This window comes from Tasmannia lanceolata, unplaced genomic scaffold (assembly GCF_043159265.1).
Source record: "Tasmannia lanceolata isolate RefF3 unplaced genomic scaffold, GAP_Taslan_0.1 ptg000003l, whole genome shotgun sequence".
Taxonomy (NCBI): Eukaryota; Viridiplantae; Streptophyta; class Magnoliopsida; order Canellales; family Winteraceae; genus Tasmannia; species Tasmannia lanceolata.
In genome coordinates this window covers 7,372,290-7,388,763 of record NW_027518680.1, presented here as the reverse complement: position 1 = coordinate 7,388,763, position 16,474 = coordinate 7,372,290, and the positions used below count along the sequence as shown (strand labels likewise).

Sequence of the window (16,474 nt, the reverse complement as noted above, 5' to 3'; positions counted from 1 at the left end):
CCGAATCCTCCCTCTTCTATTTGGTTAGTCATTATTAATAAAGAGTGCTAGCAAGATGCACATGAAGGTGGCCGGCAAGCACGGATAGCTACAGTGACGCGTACCGTGCCGGCACGGCACAAAGCAGCGGGCTGTGCCGGGCTTGGTTGGGCGGCCCGCTAGTCCGGTTCCCCCTTTATAAAATGTATTTTTTATTTTTGAAAAACCTGAAAATACCCCCTCAAAAGTTGCTTCAAACGGCTAGTTTGGGGGGTTAGTTGCAATGGATTTACACGACTTTTAGCGGATTTGAGGAATTGGGCATATTATGAGTCGTGTGCGTCTTTTTTGGAGAACTCCAAAAATGGACGGTTAGTGGCACTGGCAAGTTCCTAAAAGTTTAATTCACTCAAAGTTCTCATCAAAGTTCACGAAAGTTGAAGACAGACTAGATGTCCCCCACATTCGAAGTCAAAGTCTCTCACTGTACGTTAAGGAGAGTTAGCAAGAATTCACATGACCTTCAAAATCCCAAACACCGTATTTCAAGTTTGAGTTTTTCCCCTGTTTTTGAGGGGCTTTTCATGTCCCCCTCAGCCACATCCTCTCAAGTTTCTTTCTCTCTCCACCAATCTCTCACTATTGGCTCCACTAATATTCCATGGAATAGTTTTCCAGGTCAACAAAGCATTCCCTAAGTAGAATATTCGAAATAAAAAAGGGAAGTACCAAACGTTTTAACTCTGTTTCCATCTTCTCCATACTTAAAAGAGGGTTGAGGTGGGAAAAAGTTATCTTAAACTTGTCGTTTTTATTTTAAAATTAGTTTTAATGGAACCATGGTTCAACTGAGTTTGAACTGTTGAAGATTGATTTTTAGAAGATTGATGTCCCGTCTTGAATTTTCTTTTGAGGCATTTAGACACAATTTGTTCTTTTCTTTAGCGCATTCTTTGTTGCTATCATGGGTCCTGAGGCACAAGGAGATTGTACTCGTTGGTATCAATTAGGTGGTCACCCCCATGATAACAAGTTCCAGCCTGCAATCTAAACTGAGGAGTTGCAACCATTTGCCTGGAGATGAAAGTCGTATGTACAGTTGAGAGAGAGATTCTCTCCGGATCCACAGTACAATATGGGTTCAAATAGCCAAAATAAGTCATACGAATAGAACCAACTTTGGTATTTAGCACTAAATAAAAACCTTGATACTATTGATCATTCTTTGCTTCAAAGGTCTCATTCTACACTCAAAAAGTGAATACCTTACATTGCTAACCTTTTCATGTTAGTACAACTACTGAGGCTTGGCTATTTAGAAAGAGATTTCCTTGTTGAAAAAAAAATAAAATTATATATATATATATATATATATATATATATATATATATATATATATATATATATATATATATATATATATATAGGAAACTGTTGGTGAGCTTAAGCGCACCAAACTTATGGTGCACTTAAGCTCCCCAATCACATGGGGGCCCACTTTTTTGTGGTGATCCAAACCATTCATTTGCAAGGCCTTATGATAGATAGGAGGTGTACCAAAAATCAGCTCCATAGGATCATCCTAACCCCTCCATTTGTGGAGGACAAAAAATGGGGAGATTTGTGTCTGTCCATTTTTGTCCTTCACAAATGGAGGGGTTATGATGATCCTATGGAGCTGATTTTTGGTACACCCCCCATCTATGTAAGGGACTTTCAAATGAATGCTTTGGATCATCCTAACAAAGTGGGCCCCATGTGACTGGGCGCTTAAGCTCACCATAAGTTTGGTGAGCTTAAGCGCACTAACAGTTTCCTCATATATATTTTTATTTTTTTTGAAATTGTTTCCATCAAATATAAAATTTTCAGCATTTTGTAACTCATTTTTCATGGAAATTATTTTGAAAAATAAATATTTTCCTTTTCAAGAAAAATTATAAACCTACTAGACCTTGGATTTTTTTTTCATTGAATATTATTTTCTATGGAATTATATAACACCTCATGTTTTGATATAGTGGAGTGTACCATCTCCACCTAAACCCGTGTATATGATGGGCTCCACCATTTTACACCTCATTTTTATGGGGCGAGGACCACCATTTTTATGTGTGTGTAATTCAAAGACGCTAGAAATTTTGAATTATTCATGAATTTTTTTTAAGTTTGAAACCAGGCATAAATTAATTAAAAAAAAAAAATTAACCTGGCATAAAAGATTCTGAGATTATTTCAAGAATTTTTCTGTATATGGGAGAAATTTGTTACTCAGATCAAGGCCTGTAAAAGTTAATGAACAAAACAACCGCACTTAAGATAAACTCGACGAAAAATCAACAATCAAACACCCTTCCCATTTATTGTCGATTGTCCGACCCATTTCATGATGTGCTAATCATAAAATAAAGCAACAAGACGTTACAACAACATTTAGATTGCAATATAAAACATTTATATCACTGAAGCTTTAGTAGAAACGAGTACTATAATATACAGAATGCATTCAAAAGATTCATGTAGAAATATACAACATTTAGAGTTCTAAAGCCAGGTATATATGGCCAATATAATAAACACAATGAATAATTGCAGGAAAAGCTGAACATCAATTCAAGTATGGAGCAATCTCAAACAAATTCAAACCTCATAAGTAGCTTTACAGACTTGAGCTTTTCTCCCTTGCGATCACAAAGCGGCACAGCTCGGATCCCTGACCTCAACTCTGTTATAGCCAAACAAGTCTGGCCAGCAAAGTCATCCTTCTCAGACATATCATACTCATGCACTTCAATCCGAAGCAAAGCGAGTTCTGGAACAGTCAATGGGAACGTAAACTCCTCATCCCAAACAGGTGTCCAGTTATCCTCGATAGTTCTTGTTTTCTTCATTATGGTATCATCTGGTACTCCTGCTATCCCGACCTGTAGACAGATTGATTAGTGGATACAGGTTTTACATTTTTGCACTATCCATGTTTTCACAACTTTTGTGGTGTGGTTCATTGATATTTCTCCCACACTTTCTGTTTTTCAAAAGTACTATACATTAATGGTGGCCCTATGCCGCTCTTATGAGTATAGTACATGAGAGACTGACAATCTTTCGCTCTTTCAATGAAAAAAAGGACTCTTTTGGCTTATAGATTGTTAGAAACATCAATACACGCAGAAATAAATGGACAGAATAAATCAGTAAAGAATGGGCACATATTAATTTGTCTTAACCAGTTTTGTTTAAAAGTCGACTACAATTTCAGTGAGAGATTGGTGGTCTACATTGTCCTCCTGAAGTAAATAGTACTTGACTAACCGAGCGCAGCTCATGGCAGTAGATAACCTTAAGAGCAACCATGGCGCGATGTGTGAGCAAAAGATTAGAGATTCATCATTTTACCCTTGCATAGAAGTCTGGTGGCGAGTATGCATCAAAGTGTGTTCGACGGAAATCCAAATGCCATCCATCTCCCATATATACTCTCACCTGTTTAGTAATAATGGAGCTCAAATCAGAGTTGGATATGCAAAAGAAAATACTCAGGACTCAAAAAAGTCAGTTCTGCGGGAAAATATTCACCCTCAATGTTTTCTTCACAGGAAAATGTTTCTGAGGATCAAAGACCTCAGTATTTGAATCAGTCTTCAACAGAAAATCAGGTTTTTTTACATAACCACACCCTCCATTGGCTCTGAACATTCCATGCATCAACCAGAGTGATCTTCCAAATCCCTATCACAGAAAGACCCACTTGATTCTTTAATGATGCCAGCAAAATTATGAGAAATCATGTATGAAGTAAATGATTTGGTTCTGTAATTACTAAGCTTTAATGTAAATACTTTTGCTTAAACCTATGATGGTGATACTAATGCAAACAACACGGGTTTGATCTAAGCAGTCAAATATTACGCAAATGGAATCTTTTTCTATAGACTTTTTCTTTATGAAAGGTTAAGGTAATGTATTGAAAAAGAAAAGATGAGATGACCGACCTCATCACAGGAAAAAAAAAACCCAGGAAACAACTCCAAATGCATCAAGTATCATCAAAAATTGTTTTTCGATTTTAACAATTGTTTAAATAACTTGAAGTGGCACAATCTTTTTCTTATTAATCATCATTTTTATTTAACTTTTTTGAAAAAAAAGGAAAGGAAGGAATCGTGGATGTCTAATTCATTGTTTCAGAAAGCGGATGTGGGTCAAAACGCGGCGAAAGCAAATCCTACTCAACTCGGCATGATGCGGCCGAGTACACGGTTGATGTGGGCGTAACTTAGGAGAGACCAAGCAGTTTTGATTGACTAGGGTAAAATGCGGACTCGGACAAGAATGCGGCTAAGGTAAAAGAGAGTTGACTCAGGCCAATCAGGATGACATGGGGAAGTGTTGAAACCATCTATGGTCCCTTGCATGTTTGGCATATTCGGCACCTCCTCCCATAATGAGTCACATCTCGGTAAATGGTAGGCCAAAAATATTTCTCTTTCACTAGAAAAATAGTTTTGTCTCTTCCAAAATGTCCTCCTAAACCTCCAGAATGTAGATCTTTAATAACATTCTCTCTAAGGGTGCATTTTGGAATGCAAAGGCGAATCCCCTAAAAGAGAAAATCATCTAGGAGAAGATAATCATCATGCTTCCCTTGTCTACAAAGCTTCCAAATTTCACAGAAGTCTTCATCATTGGCATACATGTCTCTAATGATGTCAAAACCTTCAAGTTGCACACTCATGGAATTAAGAAGAGCTACCCTTCAAGCTAGGCTAGTTGACATGAAAGAACACTTCGTAACTCTGGAGCTTAGAAGCAGGAATCTTTCCTCGGGGTGCTGCTCCCACCTCGGAACCTCGATTCGGCACTCCTTAGGAAGGAGCTTCCAGGGAGCGCGACCCCAAAGGGACATGAACCTCCCATGACGCTCCAAGCCTGCTTCTATTACTCCATAAGTCCCACCATCACCTACATTCTTGCATCAAACTCCTTCAACTCTTCAAAGCACTTCATTGGAGCAAGCACAAAGGTTTGTGCATCTTCAGAAGGCACGAGGAATGAGTACACGGAAATGAAGATGGTTAGAAATTACTGCTTTTTTATGTACTTAAAATTTGAAAAATATGTATGAAAATGGTTAGAAACTATTATTTTTTGATGTACTTGAATTTTGAAAGATATATAAAGAAAATATTACATAGACGCTCTCATGGCGCTCCCAAACTTGGACTCTTCTAGACCCCCACGCTTCCTTAGCCCCGCTCCCACCTCCGCCCCCGCACCCACACCCGCTTTGTACTTCTAAGCTTTGGAGTACTTGTAGTAAGAACTTACCCAACCATCTACTATTTTGGATCCAGCCACACCTTTAGAATATCCTTCCAATTCCTTGAGGTGGTGGTACGTGTTGGAAGCAGGTTTAAATGTTCCCCTCCTGTGTACATGGATTTCAACATATTGCTCACTCCAATCAATTCCCATTATGAATACTTTCAATCTAAATACACTACAGTAGCCCATGATACATACATATTAATCAATGTAAAGATGATTAAAATAGCTGCAAGTTGATGGCCGCCGTTCTAACTGGTCATTAATAACCTTCAAAACATACATGTAAATATGGATTTAAATTTCGGTTTCGGTCCCAATTTCGGACTTGACTGAAACCGAAATTTCGGCCGAAATTCGGTAAAAAATAATAATAATTAATTAATCATTTACAAAATTTCGGAAGTTTCGGCAGAATTTTCATAAAAATATTAGTTTTTTTTTTAAAAAATTGAATTTCTGACATTTCGGCCGAAACTTGGGAAATCCAAAATTTCGGATTTCAAGCAAATTTCGGTTTCGGTCCCATCCGAAATCGTACAAAATTTAAAACTATGCATGTAAAAGCAATGACAAGCAATGCAAACGTCCTATCTGTCAAAAAGTTGAATTTTTTTCATTCATTCAGACAGTTTCTAGCTGATCCGATTTCTTGACTTTTTTAGAACAGTTGCACCATCTATGACTTTGTGCAACTAAGGAAGCTAATATGAATTAACATATTGTATACTCATTCCAATCTTTTTTGAGAAGAAATGCATTCTCATGGAATATCTACTAGAGGCTAAAATATTCTAACAAGTACTTAATGAGATGAAATATAACCTGAACTGTATTTTCAGTTCTCTTAGCTGCCGTGAAGCAAAATTTCAGCAAGAAGTGACAGATGAAACTGAAGAGGGGTAAAAGCAAAAGGTTTACCATAATATATTCAAAAGAAGTTCAACTTTGAATTGCAACACAAGGAGACTACGCAAAAGGTTTACCATAATATGTCCAAAAGAAGTTGAAATTTGAATTGCAACACAGGGAGAGAGACTAACCTGCATATTAAATGCAACCATCTGAGCACCATGCATCCACCCAATTAGTGGGTTGTAATTCGAGGAGTCAACACGTGTACCCTTTGGGTATACTCTAAGCAAATTCCTTTGGGTGAACCTGAAAAGAAATGGCAATCATCACCAAGAACTTCAGAAATTTAAGCAAATGCTTGAACTATGAACCCCAAAATGCCAAGTGGAATCATAATCTATAATTGTACATTTGTACCCACATATGCACACAAACAAATCTCCCATGACTGAACCTTTCGGATAAGTATATTAAATACCTGACAAGATCAGTTCCATAAGTGATTGCGATCTTCTCAAGTTCTACTTCACTCAAGCTGAGACGTTTAACTTTAGAGGGGTCCACTTTTAGCCAGTCTTTCACCCCACCTTTCTGTTTCCCAGCATGAATAGCAATTAGCCGCTTGTACTCCGGTGCTGACCTCTGATGCAACTTCTGGTCCCCATCCTCATGATTTTCCTCATCATGATTGAATTCACCCTGATCATGCTCATTCTGCTCGCAAGTTGCAAATTGGAAGAATTTAAAGAAATGGATGTTAATAGGTCGGATAAAGTGTACTATATCAATAGAATAACACAATGAATGTAACTTTTAAGTGCACCTTAACATCAGATACAGGTCCAACTTTAAGGTCTGTGACCTCCTTTCCCAATGCTTCTTCGTCAGCTTCCTTTCCAACTTTGGGTCCATCTTCCTTAAAACTTTTTTACTCAAGGAACTCTTTCGGTGGTTTGGTTGAAATAATTATCCGATGCTTCAATTGTTCTGGAGAAGGAAATTCCTGTAAGCAATCTGACTCCGGGTAAAACAGTATATCTCCAAATGTTTCGTGGACCATGTAGACAAAAAAAAAGCGTTCAATCATAAAAATGGTGAACTGAAAAGAAACTGGGTGGTAAGAGTCGAGAAAGAGGAAAATGAATCCTCACCTCAGCGACATTAGCCTGAAGATCTGGAGTAACGTGGTCTTCCAGAGTTATAACGACAGGGTACGGAGATGCAGAGAAGGCATGCTCTTTTATGGACCTCAAACAGTTGATTAGTTCCACCGGAGCAGTCAAAGTCCTAGAGTAATCCATTAATCGAAACGATTTTAAACAGAAAAAAGGTGATGCATATATAATACAAGCAAATCACTAGGAATCGAACAAAAGAAGGGGAATTGCTTTGGAAAATCAACAATCTCACAAAATACAAATTGAATTTTCACAATACAGGTAGAGAGAGAATTCAACAAAGCTACTTTGAGAAATAAATAAGATCTCACAAAATACAAATTGAATTTTCACAATACAGGTAGAGAGAATTCAACGAAGCTACTTCGAGAAATAAATAAGTAAACGTCGAAATTCAAACATATGCTCATGAGCACCATAAAAGTGAAACATGTAAGTACTTTCCATTGAATTTGCTGCAATTATGAATACATAAACAGTACCAAAAATCCTAAACCCACAAATCAGTCCAGTCTACCCAAATTAAGTTCGCTGCAACCCTTAGATAATCACTACGCAAAACTAATTTTTATTATGAGACAACGAACATCGAATTGGCAAGAAGAATACATTTTTCTGTCCAAATTTTACAAAAAAGACGAACTGCAACTTCTAAAGACAAACTAAAACTTCTGAAGGTATTAGAAAAGATGGCATGTTTCCTTTAAATTTTTCATTAAAATAATGATTCAAAGATAAGAAAAACTCATTTCCCCGCCATTCTTCCCCAATTTTATTTGCTTTGATTCTCAAAATCAAACAAAGAAATACAATTGAAGGTGATTAAGCTACCGTAAAACATTGATTGGAGCAGAAATTGGCAAATCAGACAAAGCATCCAATTTCCTTTTTTCTTTTCTTTTTGAGATATAGCATTTTATGTGTTCTAGATTTAGATGTAGACCTGTAATAATATTGTAATCCATGCATCAATGATGTAACTATGGTAGACTAGTATATTTTAATGCTTTAACATTTTTTCCTTTTTCTATGTTTTTATGTTTCTAATGCAACATCATAAATGCATTGATTTGGCACTATATACATGGATAAGTGATGTTGACTGTTGAGTAATTGCAGAATAGTAACATTTCATTATTTGTACTGTTTTTATTTAATTTTCCTACTTTTTAGTACTTTTCATTTTTCAAAAGGAAAATCATACACTCGGATGTGGAACCAGATCCATGGATACATGACTAAGTTCCAAATTTCGGATTTTGTATGCACTTCAGTCCCCACGAAAGTGGAAGTATTCTGTGGAAGCCTATAGAAGTCCATGGAAATCTTGTAAAAATCATAGAAGCTTAGGGAAGTCCATGGAAATTATTGAAATTTAAGATAAAACCTCAAAAAATACTAAAATAAGTACAAACATACACTTAGAAACAATCACATAAGCAAGACAACCATCCATAATGGTTTATCAAGATCAAACACCTAGTGACACGCATAAAACAATAATGATCATTTTAAGAATAAATATTTTTTGAAAATTGATGAGTGTGCCATTTCTTTTACTGCTCAACTAACTCATCTTATTAATGGAATGGTACTAATACTTTTGTGATATACGAGGCATTTTTATTATGCGGGTGCACCTCAAGGAATCAAACTTAGAACTGGACTTCGACTTTGGTGCCAATGGATGTCGACACAGGTCCGTCGAAATTGACACACATGTGAACAATTTAAACCTTATCAATGACATTGATTACTGGTAGATAGTGTCACTGGCAGTTGACAAATGTTAGGTGCAACCTAATTAAATTCTAGTTACTACTATATACAACAAGTAGACAAGAGTTTACATCACTACCTCCTTTGAGAAGCTTTGCACTTTCTCTCTTGCTCAGCATACCTCTAATATAGTTGTAGACAACCACAACTAGAGGAAGAGAATCTGTACAGGAACCCTCTATACCTTAAGTGTTCAATCCTGTTAAGAATCAAAGATCCTCATCTGTTATGTCTAATTTCTGGTATATTTAACGTTGAGAGCAATAGGTCGGTAGTTATCCAACTCCCATTTGATATTGGGAATAGTGAGTCATCTCCTTGCCATAAGAGGGTTCTATATCAGACCTGTATAACCTCTCCATCATTCCATTACCTTCAACAAAGATGCGGAAATGGAATTCTAAGAGTGAAGGGAACACTTATTTCATAAAAATTGACAGATGGAATTAGATCTATCACTTGGGCCAACACTGATAGATCACTAAAGTATAATTGAAACAACCACTATTATGTAAAAAATGATAACAAGTCCAAAGGGAGGAACTGAATACCTTCACAATGTTCTGTACAAGAACCTCAAAATCACCTCATAAAGTGCTCAACAGGTCATGAATCAAACTAACTATTTTAAATCACAAGAGCTAAAGAACTATAAATCGTAAAAGAATCAAATTAGAAGCATGGAAATCCAATGCAAATCAGATCATGAACAACTCATAGATGATTTGTAATTTGCCAAAACAGAAAGAAAAAAAAAACTTAAACAAATCCTAAACTCCACATAGGAGATATGAAGGACTATATATATAAACATAAATAAAAAATCGACTGGATGGGTGTATCCCTTCCTTCACATGAAAAGATTTCTTGAAGTTTACTCGTTTGACAAACTAGTAGCTTGGAGAGAGAGAAGAGAGAGAGAGAGAGAGAGAGAGAGAGAGAGAGAGAGAGAGAGAGAGAGAGAGGGTGTGTGTGTGTGTGTGTGGGGCGGGGGGGGGGGGGTTGGGTTGCGCAAGGGAGAGAGGGAGAGCAAACCACATCACACTAACTGTCTCTGGGCAAAGAGTTCCAAGACAAACCCTACAACTCGTCTCCTTCTCCATTATATATTAAATAAATGGATAATTCCATATATGGCCATGGACTGTAGACTATTACAAGAGGGCATAAAAGTACTTCTATCCTTTGGCTTATATAGACCGCATAAATTATAGGCGCAATCACTAACATTGATGTCATTGGCTATGGCAATCCACAACTGAAAGAAGCTAAGTCTAGGTAAATTAATTAATATTGTTAATTATTATGTGTTTATATTATGTTTTAATTAGATTTGAAATTTTAATAAGGCATTGTTGAGTGAGTCAACTCTATTATTGCACTTTGCATGTATACACAAATTGGCAAATGATGTCCCAAATTGCAAAGATTTGCAATTCAAATGCTAATGTCAAACAAAGACAAAATTGTTTGAAGCACGGGCAGAACCGGAACCGCCTCTTGTTTCAAAGAGAGGAGGATAGTTCGATAGCATGCAAAAGGAACTAGAGTACTTTCAAAGACATACACTTCAAGAAGATAAACAAATTGGAGCATCAAAGATTGATTCATCTGGTGTTTCTCCACTACAACTTGAAGTTTCGAGTAAGGCATATTTTTGTAGTAAGTGCTTTTATTCACCCGTGCTATGAGACACTGATTGGTTCTATTATGTTTTAAGAGTGTTACCTGAACACACTCACTGGATTATTCGCCAGAGTAGAGCGCGAAGACTCTATCATGATCTAACGAATCTGACAGATAGGAGCTCATAGCTGTCCATTCTCGTGAACATAAGGAGTCTACGGGCCTTGATCAAAAGCCAGAAGCTTCGGCGAAGGGGTAGGTGTATAGAGGATAAACTGCCGATTAGAGGGCGAGCGGAGCATAAATCCCATCTCACACAAGTATCCCCCCCCCCCCCCCCCAAAGCCTCTCTGAAAAGCTCGCTTGGTGAAAACCAGTGTTTAAAAACTCGTTGACAAGCCAAGGAACTCGCCCGAGTCGGCAAGGATTTTTCTTGGTTGCATTCTGCATTGCACCACCGCATTCCGTGTTTTGCCCTACAATCTCTAAAAACTCCTTTGACTCTCCCGAGTTATAACCACATTCTTGGCTGTATCTGCGCTTAGTCGACGAGGATTTTTCTTAGCCGCGTTCCGCGTCACATCCGTGTTTTTAAACACTGGTGAAAATGGTAAACACGACAGCCCTTGGGGATAGTTGGGGTACCATTATCTCTCCTTATCAATTGAATCATTCAAGAATACAATCAAGCGTTTATCACCTTTGATCACTCCCGGCTCATTTTCAGGGTTGTGTGGCTGCTCTTACGTGCAACAGACCATCCACAAAATGCCTTTTGTGATGGACGCTAGCAAATCTCTCTCTCTCTCTCTCTCTCTCTCTCTCTCTCTCTCTCTCTCTATATATATATATATATATATATATATATATATATATATATAGAGAGAGAGAGAGAGAACGGTTTCTACACACAAGTGTAGATAAGTTACCTACACACTAGCTTAAAATACAGTGGAGGGCATATTGTTTGGGTGATCCAAACTGTTCATTTGATTGGCTCTCACATAGATAGGGTGTCCACAAAAAATCAGCTCCATAGGATCATCCCAACCCTACAATTTGTGGAGGTAAAATGGACGTGTATAAACCTTTACAAATCTGTCCATTTTTGCCTCCACGGTTCGAAGGGTTAGGATGATCCTATGGAGCTGACTTTTTGGGCACACCCTATCTATGTGAGGGCCAATCAAATGAATGGTTTGGATCTCCCAAACAATGTGGGCCTCCACTGTATTTTAAGTAGGGCTGCAACTCGGGTCGGGTTTTGGAGAACCCAACCCTACCTGAGAAATATCTCGGGTCGAGTTTTTTTTTTCAGAAAACTCACGATTCCCATGATAAATCTCGGGTCGGGTCGGGTCGGGTTTTTTCACGTTGACGCAAATTTTTAAGGAAAATTCTTGTTTGGCAAGGCAACTCAACTCATAGAAGCAGAAATGACACTCACATTACACTTGAATCAAACAATGCTGTAATCAAACAATGTTGTAATTACAATCAAACAATGCTGAATCAAACACTTGAATCAACTCAACTCATAGAAGTAGAAATTACAATCACATACAATAACAGTGGGTGCGTGGGTTTTCACTTTTAACTTTTAACTAACAATAGAAAAAAATGTACACACTTGAATCAACTCAACTCATAGAAGTAGAAAAAAATGTACTTATGTAACTCGGGTCGGGTCGGGCCCCTTCAAACCCGGCTCGACCCGAGATTCATGCGGGCTTTTGAATGCTCAACCCGGCTCGACCCGAAACCCATGAAACCTGAACCCAACCCAGGCTATTTTCGGGTCGGGTCGATGCGGGTCGGGTAAAACCCGGCTCGAGTTGCAGCCCTAATTTTAAGCTAGTGTGTATGCCTCCATTGTATTTTAAGCTAGTGTGTAGATAACTTATCTACACATGTGTACAGAAACCATTCTCTCTCTCTCTCTCTCTCTCTCTCTCTCTCTCTCTCTCTCTCTCTCTATATATATATATATATATATATATATATATATATATATATATATATATATGAGGAAAGTGTCTCTAGTCTCTCCCCTAGATAAGCTTATCTACTCCTCCCTTTAAAAAAACACAGTGGGCCCACGCTGTTTGGATGATCCAAACCATTCATTTGATAGGTCCTAACATAGATAGGGTGTGCCCAAAAAATCAGCACCAAAGGGTCATCCTAGAACTTCATTTTGTGGGGCACACCGTGTCCAAAATGGACGCATATAAATGTGGACGTTTATATGCGTCCATTCTGGGTACCACAATGCACCACAAAACGAAGTTCTAGGATGACCCTTTGGTGCTGATTTTTTGGGCACACCCTATCTATGTTAGGACCTATCAAATGAATGCTTTGGATCATCCAAACAGCGTGGGCCCACTGTGTTTTTTTAAAGGGAGGAGTAGATAAGCTTATCTAGGGGAGAGACTAGAGACACTTTCCTCTATATATATATATATATATATATATATATATATATATAGAGAGAGAGAGAGAGAGAGACAGAGAGACAGAGAGACAGAGACAAAGAACATTTCCCACACACTTGTGTAGGTAAGTTACCTACACACTACCTTAAAATACAGTGGGGGCCCACATTGTTTGGGTGATCCAAACAATTCATTTGAATGGTCCTCACATAGATAGAGTGTCCACAAAAAATCAGATCCATAGGATCATCCCAACCCTACGATTTGTGGAGGTAAAATGCACGTGTATAAACCTTTACAAATTAGTCCATTTTTAGCCTCCATAGTTTGAATGGTTAGGATGATCCTATGGATCTGATTTTTTGTGAACACCCTATCTATGTGAGGACCATTCAAATGAATTGTTTGGATCACCCAAACAATGTGGGCCCCCAATGTATTTTAAGGTAGTGTGTAGGTAACTTACCTACACAAGTGTGTAGGAAATGTTCTCTTATATATATATATATATATATATATATATATATATATATATATATATATATATATATATATATATATGAGGAAACTGTTGGTGAGCTAGCTTGCCCAATCACATGGGTCCCACATTTTGGGGAGTGATCCAAACCATTCATTTGCAAGGCCTTATCATAGATAGGGTGAGTCTGTCCATTTTTGTCCTCCACAAATGGAGGGGTTAGGATGATCCTATGGAGCTGATTTTCGGTACACCCCCCATCTATGTAAGGGACTTTCAAATGAATGGTTTGGATCATCCTAACAAAGTGGGCCCTCATGTGATTGGGCAAGCTAGCTCACCGTAAGTTTGGTGAGCTCAACAGTTTCCTCTATATATATATATATATATATATATATATATATATATATATATATATATATATATATATGCATGGGGTGTTTGAGGATATATGCGTGGGGTACATGAAAATAGGTGCTTTAAATGCTCATTTACGAGCAAAACCTCTAAAGAAAAGGTAAACACTATACTATGCTTAAATAACGCAAACTTTAAAATAATGAATTGACTTGCCAACTTAATTAAGGGAAGAGTTTCCAAAGTGTCTACTAGAAAACCCAGACTTCATTCAAAGACACCATGAGAAGACAACGAAACAATATAAAGAACCAAAGGGGATGCTCTAGTGGGTGGAGCATAAATCGTTACACACATTTTGGGCCCACTTCATCAATCTGAACTGTCCCAGACTGGACCCTACCTGGCTTCCTTGGACAGTTCAGGGTCCAAAGTTAACTAACAGATGATTTTGGTTTGCTCATTTGGGGCCCACTTCTTCAATTACGTGTACTTTGCTTTGCTTTGTTCATTTTGTATTACTATTTTACAAAAGTAGTCGCCTGCTCCATGGATTGCTAGAAGGGCTCTGGGAGTTGCAGGGTCTTTCCCATAATATGGTTAGCCGATCTCAGCCCATTCCTCATAAATTAACGTATTTGGCATAGTGATTGAACAGAACCTTATATCTCAAGCCGCAAATCATTGAAACCTAAACCCTAAGTCGAGAGAAACCATGAGATTGAGAGACCCAGAGAGAGGGAGAGACGAATAGAGATTGAAAAAAGAGAGGGAGAGATTGAGAGAGAGACATTAAGGAATGAGCATACATGAATCAAAATCACTGGGGTCCGTGGAGTTGTGCCATCGTGGAGAACGAGAAACACTAGAACAAAACTTGTCATTTCAATTTTCCATAAAATAACGAATTTTCAAGGTGTGTTTTTGTAAATTGATGAGTTTTGCGAAAATCTGAAAAGGGCCCCTCCCGAAAGTATAGACGGGATAACTATGGCCGATCGATTTGGCAATCTTGATGTGTAGTCGAGATAGGCGCCCACTTTTCTTTTCTTTTTTTTTGTTTTATGCGCCGGTGTCACGGTAGAAGATCTCGTGCTTTTCCCAAGCACGGGATCCCATTTTGAGAATTAAAATGGGGCAAAGGGTTTGAGAAATTAAGGAGGGCAGAGGGTACATTAGGTTTATCGTTAATTTGAGAAAGGGAAATGATATCACCCCTACCCTATTTTGATGATCGTACTCCACACATTACTAAAAAAGTACGGTATGGCCCGCACCATAGGATGATCCAAACCGTCCATTAGATGGGCCACAGCCTAAATAGGTTGTGCCACAAAATTCATTTCCATAGGTTGATCCTAACCCTCTGATCTATAGAGGGACTGAATATTAGAGAGTTGATCCTAACCTTCTATAGATCGGAGGGTTAGGATCAACCTATGGAAATGATTTTTAGGGCACAAACTATTTAGGCTGTGGCTCATCTAATGGAAGGTTTGGATCATCCTATGGTGCGGGCCATACCTTACTTTTTAATAAAGTGAGGAGTGCGATCATCAAAATATGGTATTGCTTATAACAATTCCCTATAAATATCATTTCCCTTTGAGAAATAAAGGAGGGCAGAGGGTACATTAGGCATTTTGTTAATTTGAGAAATAAAGTGGGGGCAGAGGGCAATTTAATTTTTGATCAGTCTAAGATTATCCATCTCACTATCCACCATCAATCTAATGCGTTGAAGGATCACCCTCACTTCTGTCTTATCGACCTAGAGAAGGCCCACTTGATAGAGCCCTTCTCGTCTCTAAGAACATCTCCGATATCCACCGGCAACATTACCCACGGTAGAACCATCAAAGTTTAACTTCAACCAACCTAGATTTATGGATGAGGTTTGAGAGGGCGCGTGGGTGTTGGGGGGGTTCCATGTGAGGCGACGATCTCATCACAATTCTTACTTGAAAGTGCTAGCATTCCTCTAATTCCAAAGGACTATCAGGTCAACAATACTAGCTTCCATAAAATCAAACCCTTGTTGGGCCACGATGCTAATAATCAGCTATCCAGGAGCTCAAGAAAAAACTCACAAGATCCCAAAAAGGTCGAGAATTTTTGGTTGGAAATTGGACAATAGTACTTCCAAGAATGATTGCTGTCTCGGGTTGTATCCAGAGTTCACTGGACGTAGGGGCTAGAATAAACGGATTGAAGGTGCAGATGGAATAGGTAGTAGGCCTTGGGTTCTCAGGGACAGAGGTAATGTACGATCTGCATATTTTTGGGTTTGTCCTACCTTGTTGTGGTTGACTGGTGGGGGGGATGATGCAGGTGCATCTCGCCCGATGACAAAGATCAACGGTCAAGATCGTCAGAACCTTGATCAAAGGTCAGATCAGAAGATATAAGATGGCATCTAGATCAATGGTCCACGTTGATTACTACTCTTCTAGAGTCCT

The 16,474-nt window shown here is 38.2% G+C and overlaps 2 protein-coding genes across 3 annotated transcripts in view; both read right to left on the bottom strand.

The window, feature by feature from the left end:
* Window positions 1–16,474, bottom strand: part of LOC143849830 (linoleate 13S-lipoxygenase 2-1, chloroplastic-like) — a 63,605-nt gene that overhangs the window by 30,201 nt on the left and 16,930 nt on the right. The window lies entirely within an intron of this gene.
* On the bottom strand, window positions 2,305–6,797 carry LOC143849823 (phosphoinositide phospholipase C 2-like). The gene is made up of 5 exons (XM_077359031.1): window positions 6,638–6,797; window positions 6,348–6,465; window positions 3,556–3,708; window positions 3,376–3,462; window positions 2,305–2,903 (listed from the first exon to the last, which is right to left on the bottom strand). The coding sequence occupies exons 2-5, from the start codon at window positions 6,381–6,383 to the stop codon at window positions 2,610–2,612; spliced, it is 570 nt and encodes a 189-aa protein (XP_077215146.1). The 5' UTR covers window positions 6,384–6,465; window positions 6,638–6,797; the 3' UTR covers window positions 2,305–2,609.

Excerpts from the sequence above, each read along its gene's own strand:
- LOC143849823 (XM_077359031.1), bottom strand. The coding sequence starts at position 6,383 with ATGCATGGTGCTCAGATGGTTGCATTTAATATGCAG. Across the intron at positions 3,709-6,347 it reads TGGTTGCATTTAATATGCAG|GGATTTGGAAGATCACTCTG; the intron begins GTTAGTCTCTCT and ends TTTCTGTGATAG. Across the intron at positions 2,904-3,375 it reads CACCAGACTTCTATGCAAGG|GTCGGGATAGCAGGAGTACC; the intron begins GTAAAATGATGA and ends ATCTGTCTACAG.